This window comes from Sciurus vulgaris (genome assembly GCF_902686455.1).
Source record: "Sciurus vulgaris genome assembly, chromosome: 15".
NCBI classification, from domain to species: domain Eukaryota; kingdom Metazoa; phylum Chordata; class Mammalia; order Rodentia; family Sciuridae; genus Sciurus; species Sciurus vulgaris.
Genome location: NC_136476.1, coordinates 33735261 through 33752589, shown reverse-complemented (window position 1 = coordinate 33752589; position 17329 = coordinate 33735261). Strand labels below are relative to the sequence as shown.

General features: G+C 39.9%; 1 protein-coding gene across 1 annotated transcript in view; it reads left to right on the top strand.

The window, feature by feature from the left end:
* The window catches only part of FREM1 (FRAS1 related extracellular matrix 1), a 147460-nt gene that overhangs the window by 96709 nt on the left and 33422 nt on the right, over positions 1-17329 (top strand). Inside the window, 4 exon segments of the mRNA XM_079112669.1 lie at positions 2756-2897; positions 6006-6201; positions 8722-8986; positions 15238-15652. Of these exon segments, the coding sequence (XP_078968795.1) occupies positions 2756-2897; positions 6006-6201; positions 8722-8986; positions 15238-15652 (1018 nt within the window).

The following is a 17329-nucleotide window of genomic DNA, read 5'->3' as shown; positions in this document are numbered from 1 at the left end:
CACGTCTTTGAACCTTGCCTCAAAATCCCTTTTTTTTCTTTTTAAAATACTTTTTTATTTTTAGGTGACATAATAATTGTACATTTTTATGGTGTACCGTGTGATGTTTTAGTACAGGTATGCAAGGTGTAATGATTGGGTCAGGGTAATTGGCATATCTATCACCTCAGATGTTTATCATTTTTGCAGATTCCTCCTTTCTCTTTCCTTCTCTCTTGTGGAAAGGAAGTGATGTTCCTGCTTTATCCTCCATGTGTCCTTGAGTAAATTACCTCTTGCCTCCTCCTAGAACATCCTCCATATTCACCCCCTCCTACATCTTCAATTTCTCCCTTTTCATTCCTTCTGTCAATAAGACACAGAGATAAGGTTAATGGTTAAGAGAATAAATGCTGGAGTCAGATGGATTCAGTTCAACCATGTACCTTGGTGTGGTGGTGTGACCTTGAGCACACTACTTCACTTCTACCTGCTAACCTGTCTGTGATCGGGGAAAAGGTTTGTAATCCTTTTCATAGGCTATTGCAAGGATTAAGTGAACAAAAACATACAAAAGTGCTAGAACATTGTACACAATCTTTTATTTTTTTTATTTTTACAGATGCGTTTTGATTCATTGTACACAAATGGGGTACAACTTTTCATTTCTATGGTGCATAATCTTAAGTGTTTGTAATCATCACTGTTCCAGGCAACTATCTTTCATTCTGAAAACACAAACAACCCAGTCCCACACTCATTTCACTGCCAAACTTTTTGCAAGAGTAGATTGTTCTGGTTTCTTCCATTTCTGCCCGCTGTCTCCAACCTTTACCACGCTATTAAAACTGCTCCCTTAAAAGTTACCCTTGCTCTCCCACCAAAACTGGTGACTCTTCTCACCTCACCAAACCCTGTTAGAGCATTTGACACCATTTGTTTGGTGGTCCTTTTAGGTGCTATGTCCATGTTTGGTTCCCTAAGTCACAGCCTCTCAGATTACCTGTGATCCTTGTTATAATTGTGGGGAACATACCCTGCTCACCATCAGCACCCTGCTTCAGATGCCCACGGTACACTGCTCCACTTTTCTACTTTGGGGCTTTCTCTGAGCTGCAGTGGCTCGTTCAGCCCACATCCAGGTATAGCAGAGAGCACTGTGGGGACAGCCCTTAACCTTTGGAGCTAGTAGAACTGATAAATGTCTTGGCTTCCTATTCTCCAGAAGCACAATCTAAATGACATCCTACATGGTTCCAAGCAGCTGGGGTGTATAACACATGTCTATCATTCCAGCTACTTGGGAGGCTGAGGCAAAAGGGTCTCCTGAACCTATATTGGTTAGGGCTACCTGTGCAACATAGCAAGATCCTGTCTCTTAGAAAAACAAAACAAAACAAAAAAGGATCCCTAGCAGGGATGAGTCCCAACTGCCCATTCAGGAAATATACCCTTTGCTGTTTTTTCCTTTTTCCTGTCTCACTTTCTGCCTCTCTCCTGCTTCCTGAGGTCACTTCTCAAATTAACTACTTATACCACAGTCTTTTTCCAGGGTCCCTTTTAGAGTAACCTAGATTATGACTCTGTCTTCTTCTTGGTGTTTAATACTGACACTTTCTTCCTACCAAATTCCCTGCCTTCATCATACTGGCTTCCTGTTTGGATTCATCTGTCTCTTTCGATAAATGGCACCACTAATCTCCATAAGCCCCCAACCAATAGATGCAACAGATTCCTCGCCTTCTAGAACAATGGGGTTAATATTCTCCAGTAAAAAGCTAAGCCAACGTCCCCTACCACTGCCAAGGAGAATATGAGTCCTGGATGGACAAGAAACCTCCTCAAGTCAGGTTGGAACTGAGGTGTCCTGACCTTGGCTTCACCGCAGAGGACTGGAAGGCTGTTCGTTGATGCCAGTTGGTGCTGCTCAAGGTCCTTGATCTGAATTCCAAGTAATTCACGTATCTTAACATTTCTCAGAAACGAGGCTTTCAGGGTGGACAGGGTAGGACTGTGTTATGTCCATGGTTGAGAGCTAGAAACACTGGTGGGAGGAGATCTCTTGGATGAGACTAGGAAAAGCGGCCATATTGGCTGTAGAAGCAGCAGCATGGTAGAGGCCTTGCAAAAACCGCAGCAGCAGCATCCAGGTTAGAAGCACCAGCTGCTCCCACCTAAGCCTGCTTGCTGTGCCAGACTGCTGTTCAAGATGCCAGCAGCTAACCTGGCAGCTCAAGCACTGAGCAGAGGCGAGGCATGATAAATAGAACACAGGCTACCAGAATATAGCCACAGAGAGGAAGAGTATATTAGAGGCCTCCAATTACCTACATACCACCAAACTCAGAATGACCTATCACAAAGGGTACTGGAACACTGGTATAAGTCACCTGATCTCTTTTAGTAAGCTTCTGTCTTTAAAATTACAGTGATATTACCTGGCCCACTTACTTCAGGGAGCTGTTGTGGTGTCAAATGAAATATTAGAAACAATCATTTTATGAACTGAATGTTTACTTATAAAATTACAAGTTCTACACGTTAGCAGTTCACAGTGTTTTGATTATGTGCAACCCTATCCATTGCTGTTGCCTCATTTCATCTTAGACTTTCACATGTAAAGTGAAATGAGGGCCTGTGTCATGTCTGCACTTTGGCTATTGAAAATCCTTCCTCAGTTGCTGAAGGATGGGAACTGTAAGAGTAGATATAAGTATCCCCTGTTAAAGGAATACCTTCCATTTCCATATCAACCTAGGCATTTCCCTTTTTACAGGAAGGCTGAAATTGAAATGAATATGGGGGACACTCGTATTATTTCTAGCGCTGTTCTTTCCGCCATAGACAAAGACTCACCCAGGGAGAAGATTTACTACCTATTTGAAAGGCTTCCTCAATATGGACAACTTCAGCTTAAGGTTAGTGGTTTTAAGGTTTATTTTTTGAAACTAATATGGTAGGTATATATATTCTCAAAATACACATTTGTGCCATTGAATTTATTCTCAGTCATATTTTTGCCCAGAAATAGAAAACTCAATTTTCCTACACCAGGGTGAACTCATGTCTTTTTAAATTTTCTTAGTAAACTCAAGGTAAATTCAACCAATATTAAGGTTCTTTATTGCTCCCTTCCCCGAAGGCTTGTCCCTAAATTCTGAGGAAGAAAATTACCAGGTAAAGGAAGTTGCCTGGTTCTGAAGAATCTAGCATCTTCTGAGATATCTTCATTCCCACCAGAATTTTTTCTTATGATCCATATAACTTTTCTCTTTAGCATCCACCATCTCAATCACAAAACTCCTTCAAATCTGTTAGCAACCTCTCTTTCTCTCTCAGCTATGTTCCAGATCATTCTCAGCAAGGTGAAAAATTTCATTATTTTTTTCTTGACAATTAGGCCTAGGAAAATTTGAAGGGGCTGCCTCCAGCTCTTTCTGCTCTAATCCCCTAATGAATGAAGACTGTGTCCATTGACACTACAGTGCAGGGACCTGAGAGAGCCAAGCTCATGGCTCAATCCCCTCTTCTCGCGGGACTCCAAACCTTATTTTAGTGTTATCACCTCCTGCCTTTTCAACGAGTCTCAGCAAAAGGAGCCTTCACACTTCTTTCCCAACAGTGACAAGTCTGCCTCTTCTCTGGAGAGACAGCTTACTATAAATGCGCCAAATTGTTCTGTGTTCTGTCTGGGATGAACTTAAAAGCCAGAGGGTCAGTGCCCTTATTCTGCAGTCCCACTTTCCCTCGTCACCCCAGAGTCCTCATGCAAAGGTTCCAGTGAGTAACACCTTGAACCAAGAAGTACAGTGGGCAGAAACTTCACGTGGAGGTCGTCCCACTGTAACACCTGTCAGATTGTAACAATTGCCACACCTGAATCCAGTAAACTGCATGACACAGTAAATTCACATTCCTGGATTTGTATCTGGAAACGACTTGCTTCCATGGAAAGCGAATAAGCATGGAAACATTAGGGGGTTCTAGGGAAGAGACACCTGGATTCTACTGCTAACTCTTCCAACTGCTTGTTTGTGCTCTGACCGTACCTCCTTGTTTCACTTTAGTCCTAGAATAGCCAGATTTCGGTCTATTCAGACTGTGTGAATAATTCTTAAGGATTAGCCCAACCCAAATTATAAATCACTCACTTGAGAAGGTCTGTCAAGTAATCTGCCAAAATGTTTATTGAATAGTGGAGAAAGACCAGCAAGGACCACTAGCCATGCCCAATGCGATGGTTTGACTGACTGCTTAACTCTTAATCTAATATGGGCACAGTCCTCCAAAGCAGCGAGGATGCTTTCTGTGTGGAACAGCTTGGTTGTCTTAGAGTGTGGGCACCATAGAGAATCAGAGTGAAGAGCAATCGCTGATTTAAATTGAGGTACAGCTGGGTCCTTATTTCATTTTGAAGAGTAATGAAGCAGAAATGCAGTGAAAACTCACACATTTGGGTGGCTTGGGAACTGAACTGTTTTGGATATGTGAAAATCCAGATGGGTTCAGATTCCCAGTAGGGCTCCCCACCATTCTCTTCCACCTCCCTCGGGCCCCAAAGCCGGGGACCAGGACTGCAGGCCTCCTGGACTCTCTCAAGAGACCATGTTTTCTTGTTGGCTTACTTTAGTCTTTTTCGTTTTGAGTCCAGTTCTTATTTTCTTTCTCTTTCTGACCTGCAGATGATTCTGTCAGGTCAAATTCCCATTTGGGCGTGTAAGAGAAGAGTTTGGTAAAGGCAAGAAAGAGCAAAAGATGTGGTTTTCTGTATTTATTTTCCTGGACAAGGTTACAAAGAAGAAAAGTTAAATAGAACTGTAGGCTGTTTAGTTTGAAACCAGAAAAAGAATCTGCTTGAAAAATGTATTTGCAAATAGATCTATTATAATAATTAACTTTTCGCCCATGAGCCCTGGGGCAGAATGTATGTTGTAAGTGTCAGATAGGCAAGAGTATTAAAGAGGAAGAGACCTGACCAAGTAGAACGACAGAGAGAGAAGTGGCAACACAGTGAGGAAAGAGCAGAACAGAACTCCTGTGCTAGAAGCCAGGAATCTGTGGAATAATGTATTGAAGGGAAATAAAAGGAGAACGATTCAAGTTTCTGTCTTAGTTACTTAAACTAGACAGGAAAAGTGCAATATAAGTTTGTTCTGTAAAATTTTAAAATGATACTTTCTTCAGTCATATCAAATTACTTTTTTATGAGCTATTCTAAGGGAAAGTCATGTGTATGTCTTAAAAAAAGAGCAATAGGATTATTAAAAAGATACAGGTTTATTATTTCACTTTCTAATATCTTCATGGTAAACCAACCCCCCAGCATAAGAACCTCTTTAAATTGAAAAATGCCACAATTTCTGTACCAAGTTCTATAGAATATGTGCTTAAGTGATATTGGCTGGATTTTTAGAAGATTCTGATAAAAATAGTACATGTGATATTTGCAGATTATATTTTTTGCTGATTTAGGATATAAATGTAGGGAGAGATAGGGATTTGGATCATTTTCTTTGGGCTTCAGTAAAACTGGAAAATGGACTGGAGAATAAATGCATTCATTCTATTTTTGTCTTATCAGAGAAGCCTAGTAATGAACCACTTTGCAAAAATAGGTTTGATTAGTTGTACAATGATAGGAATTAAAGAAGGGAACTCCAAAAGAAACACATCTAATTTCTAAAGAACACATTCCAGCAGCTCGATTACCCACCTGCTCTCATTAATTGGAATATTTAATCAGCTATGATTGCTTGTGATAAATACCTTGAAAGAATCAATGCTATTAAGTTGTCACATGACTATGTCAAAAGTCCTTTGGTTGAAACTAGTTTTTTAGCCAAGATCTTAAAGTATTTTAATATATTTCTTTGAACATAAAATAACAAAGTAACATGGCAAAATGTATGTTGAAATTTCCCTGAAATATTGTTTCTTTTGGAGGTTTTCAGAGGATATGTATAAAATAGTCACTAATTCAGTTGGGGGGAAAACATGGGCCGCTAATTAATTCTGGCACCTTTCAGATAGGGAGAGACTGGGTTGCTCTCTCCCCCGGCATGAAATGCACCCAGGAGGAAGTGGATCTGAACTTGCTGAGATACACACACACCGGGGCAGTGGACTCCCAGAATCGAGATAGCTTTACCTTCTACCTCTGGGATGGTGACAATCGATCACCTGCATTTGACTGTCACATCATCATCAAGGACATGGGAAAAGGTAAAAGGATGTTTACCAGTGTTTATTGAGATTCGTTTTATAACTGAAAGAGCTGCTAGAGGTTTTCAACATTTGCTCCTTCCTCTCTGTCTGCTCATTCCCTTTCTTCCTTCCATCCTTCATTCTTGAAGTTCCACCATTTACAATTCAACCCTGTAACTCCTCACCTGCTTCTCCTGGGATCTATGAGGTTCACAGGAGTAGCCAATCCTATTTCCTATTGGAAGTAAAGCAAATGTGGTTTTACATTAAAGAAATAACAAAAAGGAACTTTGACATTGATAAAGGTGGAGGTTATCCCTCTTTTCTCTTTGAAAGTGTGAGGACACACTCCTTAGCAGTAAAGGAATACAGTAGAATTCATTAAGCAGAGCAAGGCAAAAAGTATACCTCCTTGATGTTTAATTTTATTTTTCCTTTTTTGTTTTTGTTTTTCTCATGAGATTGACTATCTTCAAAATCGTATTGGCCATTTGTGTTTTTCAATCCAGAAATGGCTTGGCATTTACTTCACATATTTTTTTTCCTTTTGCATAGTCAGCTTAAAGTATTGATACAGAACTCCCTATATATTATAAAGAGAGAGCAAAGCAATATTGTGTTTAAGAGTTTGTGCTCTCATTTCAAATGGCTTGAGTACAAATTCTGTCTCCACCTTTTACTACTTTTGTAGACACTAGCAAATTAGGTAGCATTTCTGTACCTTAGTTTCCTTATTTATGATCTGGGGAACAGGACATTACCCAATCTCACAAGATAGTTATGAACATGTAAGAGCCCTTAGTCCTGTGCCTGATACAAGGAGAAATTCTGTTTGGATACCGTTGTTTTTAATGGATCAGGCAAATGTCATTGGTCCATGCATGATCCATTTCTGCACTATCTAATCATCAAACACTTATGCATTTTCTTTAAAATTGCTTTAAAATACTTAAAAATGTACAATCTTAGCTGTTTTGAGTGTACGGTTCAGTAGTGTTAATTATATTCATATTGTTGTATATTTAATCTCCAGAATGTTTTCCTCTTGCTAAATTAAGTAAGGTTCCATCCATACTCAATGGATTTCCCATTTTCCTTTCCCCTGGTTCCTGACAACTGCCATTTGTTTCTATGAATAAGTGATATCATCCGGTTTTAGTCTTTTTTTGGGGGGGTGCTAGGGATTCAACCCAGGACCTTATGCATATGAGGCAAGCACTCTACCAAATGTGCTACATCCCCATCCCTCAGTATTAGTCTTTTTGTGACTGGCTACTTTCACTTAGCCTTATGCTCTCAGGTTCATCCATGCTGTAGCATATGGCAGAATCCTCTTTCTTTTTATGGCTGAATAATATTCCATTGTATGCATGTATCACATTTTGTTTCTCCATTCATCCATGGAGGGGACTTGGGTTACTCCCACCCTCTGCAATTGCAAATAATCCTATTATGGACATAAGGCTATAGATAAATTTTTAAACATATACAATGAAGGTGTGCAGCAACCACACAAGACAGCCTGAAATATTAGCAATAATAGACATCTCTTTCGATCTTCCAGGACAACCATCATCTTGAATTTGGTGTTGTCTTCTAATTTTTCCTTATAGTTTTCTTGACTTAGTCACACAACTAGAAAATGTTCACCAAGTACATCTGTGTTGCCATGGGCAGTCCATTCATTTTTCTACTGCACTCTTCATTCAGTTGTATGAATAGACCACAGTTGTTTTATATGTCCGCTTTTTTGTTTTGTCTTGTTTTATATGTTCACTTTTGAAAAGGCATTTGGGTTGTCACCAATTTTTTCAGTACAAATAGAGCACAATGATCATTTCAGTACATGTCTCCTGAAGTTCAAGTGCAAGGGTCCTCAAGTATACCACTGGAATACAATGGCAAGGCTAAGGTGTATGTGAATAGCTAATTCTACGAAATAGTTGCAAATTGTGTATCAATTAACACTTCCTCCACCATGGTATGTAAGATTATTTTGACCTTTAACACTTAATATTATCAGACTTCTACGTCTTTGCTCATCGGAGAGTTATAAGATGGCAATTGATTGTGATCTTGTTTGTATTTCCATTAATTATTAATGAGATCGAGCATCTTTTTTATATCCTTATTGGCCATATGTGTTTCCTCTTCTGTGAAATGCCTGCTCATTTCTTTTGCTAATTCTTTTATTTATAATAGTTACATTAGTCAGGTATAGTGGTACATGCCTATAATCCCAGTGGCTCAGGAGGCTAAGGCAGGAGGATAACAAGTGCAAAGCCAGCCTCCACAACTTAATGAGGCCCTAAGCAACTTAGTGAGACTCTGTCTCAAAATAAAAAAATAAACAGGCTAGGGATATGGCTCAGTAGTTAAGCATCCCTGGGTTCAATTCCCAGTACAAAAACATTTAAAAAACATGTTTCATGCAGCTTCTGATGTGTGTGTTTGGTAGCAAACCTTCATCTTTTACCTTTGCTTTCAACATTCTGTGTTTTTAAGTAGGATTCTTGACCACAGCCTCTCTCCATGCAGGTGATATTGTTCTTCTTGCAAAACCACTTGTGGTATCTAAAGGCAACAGAGGGTTCTTGACGACCACCACTCTTCTAGCTGTGGATGGAACAGACAGGCCTGAGGAACTGCTGTATGCCATCACCTCGCCACCACGGTATGGCCAGGTGGAATATGTCCGCTATCCCGGAGTCCCCATTACAAGCTTCAGCCAAATGGACATAGCAGGGCAGATGGTCTGCTACATACATAAGAGCAGGGCAGCTGTGCCCAGTGACAGCTTCAGGTGAGACCCAAGAAAAGTTCTCTGAATCCCTTCTTTGGACTAATGCTTAGAAAGAGAAAAGAAGATAGATCAATGAGTTTCCTTATAGTAACCCTTTTATAATATATATCTCGCATGACATTATGTTGTGTACCTTAAATACGTACCATAAAATTTATTTTTAAAAAAGTAAGCAAAGCTGAGTGCTTTTCCAGATTAGTGTATAGCTATGTCTCTTTTCCTGCTTCATTATGTGAAAGATGAAGGCTCACAGTTAAAATGAGAGCAGCAACACAAGAAATTAGGGCCTGTTGCTGAAGAATGAATGCAATAAGCAGATATAAGTGCAAGCTCTTCTGTGAGTAGGAGCATGAAGAATTGAGGGTCCCAGCTAAGGATACACATAGAAAAATAATTTCCCCCCTTTTTCAAGTATATTTTCTGTCTGAAAAGGCATTTATTAGCATAATAAGTTTGGCATAAGGAGACACTGACTTCTGACACAACGTGTTCCCATAACTATATCATAAATCATGTTGTCACAAAGTGGCTCGTATTTCCCCACAGAAACCATGTTATAATTGGAGACTGTGCACCTGTTCAAGGATTCAATATCAGATAAATCATTGGGATGAATGACAATCTGGTGAAAAGGCAAAGATACAACATTAATGAAAATGTATGTTCATTTAAAATATGGAAATTTGTTTCAAGTCATATGAAACAGGAGAATCTCAAGAAGATCTATCATCCAGCAGCTTTCAAAGCTAGCCAGACTTAGGTTCTTGACAAAATGCAGATCCCAGGCTGGGGTAAGGGTTGGGAAATCTTTCTAGCCTTTGGGGAACATAATCCACCCTGAATTTTACTAATTAAGGAGAGTCTGATAGCCTTGGTTTGTCTACCATACACAAGGGGCTTCTAAGGCATCCAGTACAATTTTCACAATGTCCAATACAACCTTGAAAAGAACATTATAAAATGAAATAAATGTGGCAAACTCCTATATTATTTAATGTGTTCCCATAAACTATTAAGTACTACTGGCATGTCCATGTTCAAATACCACTCTTCTCTGGCATCTACTCTTCTACATTCAATAGATCACTGTGATAAGTACTGTCTAAATGTCAGTAAAGATGACTTTGTCTTTTGAGTATTTAAAGTGATTTCTAAAAGATGATCTGGATAATCTAATAGTTAAACTAACAAAAAATCCAGGGAAGCTGAACAAATATCTTTTTTTTATCTCTTGACAAATGTCCTTTAACAAACAGATAATCGTTCAGTTCAATACTAGCTTAACCAAATCATGTATACAGGTATAAATGGCTTTATACCTGTAAAGTATGTAAAACAGTACTTGGCACATAGGCAGAACTGAAAAGGCAATAGCTGCTATCATAGTGCTCTTATTGTGACTGTTGTCCTTCTTTATTTTATTCTTTCCTTGACCCCCTTCTTATCTCCTGTCTTTACCCTATCAAGCATGGTCCTGAAGGAGGCAAGGAGTTACAGAGAGGAGCAGTACTTATTCTTTTCTTCCTGCTTACTGATGGAGGCAGGTGATTCTTGGCTGAACACATGAATATCAGATCCAAGACTTTTAATTTTACACCCGTTTCTGGAACTTCTTGCTTCACTCCATTCCTGCTTCCCCCAGTCAATGCCCCATAGGAGAGTCTGCTGAAGACATTAATGGCTGTGGAAGAAACCAGTGTCCTGCTGGAGAAGCCAATGAGTGAATATGCACAGATGTTGAGAAATAAAGGCTAGGTCCTAATCCAGTGGTGAGAATAGAAGACAAAATCTCTTTGTGTAAGGATTGGTGATATTATAGAAATTTTCCTCATTTGCAACCATAGAAATTCATATTAGGTAGTATTTTAGAAATAATTTATCCCAGGAATTTCAACATTTCAAGATCCTCAAAATTTCCAAGGAGAATTGCAAAATATGAATTTTGGTTCTTATTCCATAGAGGCAGCTTTGGTAAGCTTGGTTCATGCCAAGGGAATCTGTATTTATAATAGCCCTGCAGGCACTTTTGATGCAGTCAGGATTTGCAGTCACTGGGTTGGTCTAGTCTGTGGATCTGAGTATGTTCTGAGGAGCCTTGAGAATTTACAGAAGGCCTGGCAGGCCCTCCCAGAGACAGAAGATGAGGAGGCCGAATTGACTGGGCCTTGGGCCCTCTCCTTAATTTACTGATTGAACTTTGTCTTTTGATTCTTTGTTTTCTAGTTTGTATTGTACACTGGGCTTCTGGGTAAAGGTTTTCTTTTGCAAAAAGGCTGTGACTCTATTTCCTAAAGCCTGCACTTTGTATCCCCAGTGATACAGAGATGCACAATGCTGTCAGCTGGTACCCACCCAGGTAGTAATTACAGAACAGGGAATCAAGAGTGAGGAATTACTCCTTGTCAGTTCTCTCCGTCTTTCTGATTGTTCAAGGAGGGTCTCAGGTTGGTGCTATGTCTTTACCAGCTCTTCACATTTAGCTTTCCCTTTTTAACAGAGAGTGCGGGCCACAGGCTCCGATCCATGGGGGAAATAATATCTAGCTGGAATTAAAAATATTGTTTTCTTATGTTAATTTTTATAATACTTATAGGATAAAGTTTGTAATATATAAAACTTCCAGTTTTTAGTAGTTAAAAGATTTCCTTGTCAGTACATTTATTTAGGTAAAAAAAGTAAATTAGCGTTGAACAAAATAGTAAATAACAAGAGTACAGGTGGTAAAATTATCATGTGGAGAAAAATTGTGATGGTGGTCTTGAGATGACTCAAGATCAGGAAACAGGGGTACAGGGAGAAACAAACCAAGGCTGAAGAGCAATCCCTTGGTTTACATCGTAAGAAGCCAGCAATGCTTGATCATCTGCAGCACATCAGGCAGCTCACCAACCTCTTTTCTGTGCTTTATTTCCCTTACGCCTCACACCCCTGCCTTGGGAGAGACTCAGTTGTTACCATTTCCTGCATGAGAAAACCACAGTTTCAAGAGACAAAGGAAGCCACCTTAACTGACATAACTGAGTATCGGAGCTGAGTTTGGGGCTAAGGGTACATTTCCAGTGGAGAGTTCTTTCCATCATACCTTATTGTACCCAAGATTTGTGGAGACTGAGTTTGTGCAAAGGAACCTCCTCAATGTGTCATTCTGGGTTTTGGCCAGCAGTTTTACATATTTATAAGGGAAGAGCCTAGCATCTGCCCAAGACCCGCTTTTTAATCTTGTCATTTCACTAACCCAATCATGGACTACTGTGTTGTTTGTCAAGTGGCACTAAACCAAAGCCCAAAGCCTGTTTTAATGAAAGCGTGATCGTGGTGCTTTTTAAAAATTAAATATATGCAACCAATCTAATCACCTAAATTTATGTTGCTTGCTGTTAAATTTGGCAAGGAATTTGGCTGGGTAAAAGAGATAAATTCTGTGGCAGAGGATTTTTCCCCTTTCCTTTTGAACTAAGATATGGCAGCATTAATTAAACAGGGGAGTTTAATGGTCAGATTTTACCTTCTGCAAAAATATTTTGTGAATCATAAATTTCCCTTGCATTGTTTGGTGCTGCTGGCCTGGAAGAGAGATTTGGCAGCATGTTCTAGGACAGATGACACCAAGTGATTAGCAAGCTGACTTCAGCTGCTGGCAGCCGGGTACTAAAAGAACATGCTAATGTCCTCCATTTTGACATGCCGGCTGGACTTTTTTTTTTTTTTTTTCTGAGGAGCTGGCGCTATTTATGATTCCATTTTTATCTTTTAAATGCCATGACAGATGGCAGATTCTTCAGCCAACTCTAATGCCAGGAAATGCAGAAAGCTTGAAAGCACCGTGGCAATGGTGAAATCAGACCAGGCAGACACCCCAGACAAATCAGAGAGTCATTCCCCAAATTTCCTGAGAATGGTGGTCATCTTGGCTGCATCCCTCTGGTGTGTGTGTGTGTTGGGGGGGGGGGGGGGGGGCGGGTTGCAATAAGGGAATTAAACAAAACAGACCCACAGAAGGAGCTGCTACCTCTACACTACCAGTGTCCTCACCTCAGAGTGGATACCAACACAGTTTTAAATCTTGAGAATATATTTGCAAGATTTTTATTGGGTGGGGGCGCAGCTTTTAGAAGATCATCTGGTTGACTGCTACAGACAACAGCAGCGCTGACCTTGTTTCACTTGCTCTGCTAGCTTCATTTTGACTGGGAAGCCAACCATAACTATTCGCTCTGTCTCTCCCTCTGATAATGTCTCTCTGCCTGGGAGTAGTTTGCATTGTTACTCATGAAAGTGGAATGATGTATTTGATCCAGTCATGTTTAGAAATTGCATCCTTTTCACCCCTGGCTTATTAGCTTTAGGTCAGTGCAGACAGCTGCCTCAGAGTCCCAGCTGGGAGCACTGGCCTCAGTAAACATCTTTCTTACCCTTCCAGGGTCCCTGGCCTGCTTGCCCTCATTCCCATCTGTCTGATGGCAGGCTGCCTATTTCCAATGTGGTCACATCCCAGTCATCAGGCAGAGAGGAGTTTGAGATGGACAGCCGGAGTCATAAGACAACTTTAGTGCCCTCATAGAAATCTCATGCACACACAAAGAGTAAATGCAGTGGTCCTGTCACAGAGTTTTGAGGAACCCATCCCGAAAGGACATTTTCAGAACTAAGTCTTCAGAGAGGAAAGTAAGAGTCAGATATTAAAAATGTTCCCCTTGGACAGAGCCCTAGTGTTCACCTAAACTCATGTTGAATCTCCCTGTCTTTCCACCCTTTACCTTTTCTTCTCCTTCCTTCTCTGCTGACAGTTGACACACTTAATGGAGCACAAAGTCTTTAACCCCACAGTTAATGCTAGTACTAAAAATGCAAGTCCTTTGCATCATTGGTGCTAAACCTTATCAATGGCTGATTTAAAACTCTCTACAAGAGCACATTTGAAAATAGGGATCTGGTAAGGAATACAGAGCCACTTTATTTGTGAATGAGGAGGTGTAAAACACATTTCAGGAGGAGTAAAGTGGAAGAGAAGAAGTTGGAGGCATTGAGGAGATGGCTAGCCACATTCTTGTCTTGAGTCAGATGATAGGATTTAAGGGGAAGGGAGAATGTGAAAAAGTAACAGGAGAAAATAGAATCAAGGCAGTGCTCCATGAAAAGCTGAGAAATAGAGCATAATTTTTTTTATCCCTAAACATGTGTTTTTCCTTGATCTTTGTAACTGTCAAGGTGACCAAAGTAAAAAGTTTGAAGAACACACAGATATTAGGTACATTTTTCTTTTTCATAAAATATGAACTTTATAAACATCTCTTGTTCCAGTAACAGCCTTGTACAATTTGCTTAGAATGTGTTAAAGGTTTAGCTTTACAGAAGGGAAACTGATTGATTTGTCTTAAGGAGACTTAAAAACTATGAGAGCAAAGAGTGTTGATCAAAAGTTCTGGGTTCAAGTCCCAGTCCATCTCCTACCTGTCTCATGATCTCCACCAAATTTTTGGACCTCTTTTAATCAGGGAAAAACCCTTGTCTACTCTGACTCCTACACATTCTTTTTCTGATTTCTATACATTCTTTTAAATTATTTTTAAATTTTTAAAATTGATTTCTATGCATTTTAAAATGAGCATGTGTAAAATCACATGCACACCATAAGAAATGAGAACCTCTCATATTATTGTTGAGTTGGATGGTACTTGGTCATCATCTGACTCATCCCATGAAATTAATGGAAGAGGGAAAATGAGGACCAGAAAGGGGAGATGAGTTAGAGAAGATTACATGGCTGATTAATGTGATCTTCTTTTAAGAGATTTACCATGAAAACACAAATGAGTTAAACAAATTCAGCCTATTCAGCTTTTCAATATATTAATTCCCCAACTATCAGTCTTAAAAGTTTAACTTACTACATTTCCATGAAAAAGTACAATTGCAAAGTTTTAAATATATGAGCATACTCTTGCATATGTATAATTCTTATCTGGGTCAAGGAACAACACTAAGCAGTGACAAGTCTACCTTCTCCATCTCAAGAGTCTATCACCAACGTTTCTGAGAAAATACACTTGCTCATAGAATGAACAATTTATGTGTTACCCAGCAACTGGTTTAATGATAGAAAGGCATCTTCTGAAAGATCTGCCCTTGAGTTTTCTTCTGAGTCACAATACGACATATCTTTTAGTAAAGGTGTGTATTATTATCATTTCATTCCAGTAGATGGTGACACAAGAATCCATGCTGAAGGCTGCCTTGCCTCTCTTTGCCAGATTCATCGTCAGCAATGGACTGTGGACCAAGCACGGGGTGTTTGAGATCACACTGGAAACTGTAGACAGAGCCTTGCCTGTGGTGACCAGAAACAAGGGGCTGAGGCTGGCTGAGGGGGCCGTGGGCCTGCTTTCTCCTGACCTCCTCCAGCTGACTGACCCTGACACTTCCGCAGAGAACCTCACCTTCCTCCTGGTCCAGCTCCCACAGCATGGCCAGCTCTACCTGCGGGGAATAGTACTGCTTCAACACAATTTCACACAGTGGGACGTGGACAGCAGGAATGTGACCTATCGGCACTCTGGAGGCAACTCCCAGAATGACCGCTTTACTTTCATGGCCACAGATAGGACAAACCAAGGCTTTGTTGTGGATGGAAGAGTGTGGGAAGAGCCTGTTCCATTCACCATTCAGGTGAGTATGGCAATCGTGCAGTCCGTGGTAGGGATTTGAAGAAAGTAGCTTCAAGATTTATTTCCTTATTTCCTTCCCACTTTCATTCAGATATGGATTGTGCATCTGCAATATGCCAGGCACATTAATGTGACTAAAACAATGTGGTCCCTGTGTGTGGCCTAGGAACTGACCTTAGGAGTGGGCAGGAGGATAGGAAGGAGCAAAAACATGCACCTCAGAGTCAGACAAACTTAGGTTTGAATTTCTGCTTTGTCACTGATTAGCTGTGCAACTTTAAGAGTTTTTTTTTTTTTTTTTTTAAACTCTGCCGGATCTACCTTTTCTTGTCAAACATGCCTTCAGCATTGTGGTAGGAATTAAATAAGATTAGTTATCCAAAGCACTAGCATATTGCCTGAAACATATTTTATATTCAGTTATAAGACATGAATAACTATGCTATTATTATGATACTCATTGGTCCATGTCATCTACTGGCATTTTACAGTTTCCTTGTGTGTGTGTGTGTGTGTGTGTGCCTGCACACATGCTCAAATGTGTAGCGGGGATCAAATCCAGCGCCTGATGTGTGCCAAGCATGCTCTCTACCACTGAGCTATATCCCCAGCCTTCTGTTTTCAACTAAACATATGAAAACTTACAGGACAGAATTGCTATTACCTGTATAACAATAATAAAGATTGTAATAGTAGCAGCTGCAATTATTAACTAAAGATCAGACCCACTTTACATGAATCTTATTTGAGTCACACAAAAGTCCTGTGAAGTATGCTTTATTATCTACATTTTAGAGATGAAGTAACTGAGGTTCAGAGGTTAAATAATTTGATCAGATACATACAAAAACCTCAAGTCTTTCTGATCCCAAACTCTGTGTCCTTTCTCTGGCAACACACCTCTGCTTTTATTGACTTTTGAAGTGATTCCTGGAAGGTACAATGTTTTCCTTCTTTTATTCAAAGCACATCAAGTACATTTGGGCTCTGTAACCCTGGAATCCACCCTCTTTGGGTGTAGTTCACTCCTTTTCTACACACTTTCACCGACAGCAAAATATATATAATTTTGCCTCTTTGTTCAGAATACTTTCTGACTAGTAAAATAATCATTTTTCCTTACTCTTTAGTCTCTATGTTAGTCAGGATTCACCAGACAGACACAGAATAGATTGTGTGTATGTGTGTGATACATAGTATGCACATAGCTATACCTTTATCTATGTGTGTATAGATAATATAGATACATGTAGAAAGTCTGAGAAAGACACAGAGAGAGGTTGATTTACTTTAAGAAACTGTTTCATGCAATTGCAGAGCCTGGCATATCCAAGACACACAGAGCAGGCTAGCCAATAGAAATTCTAGCAGGAGATGATACTGCAGCCTTGAGTTTAAAGGTGCTCTTGGGCAAGCTCCTTCCTCTTGGGGGAGGGACTTGGTCTTTTCTCCTAAGGTCTGCAATGGATTGGATGAGGCCCACTCACACTACAGAGAGCAATCTGCTTTACTCAAATCTACTGATTTAAACATTAATTGCATCTGAAGCATAGCCTAGCAGAGTTGACACATACACTTCACCTTCACAGTCTCTAAGGCAGGGAGTCATGATAACAGAATAGTACTGGATGGTCTTTGGCCCAAGGGAGGTCTGGAAAATGTAATGAAAGGATGCTGT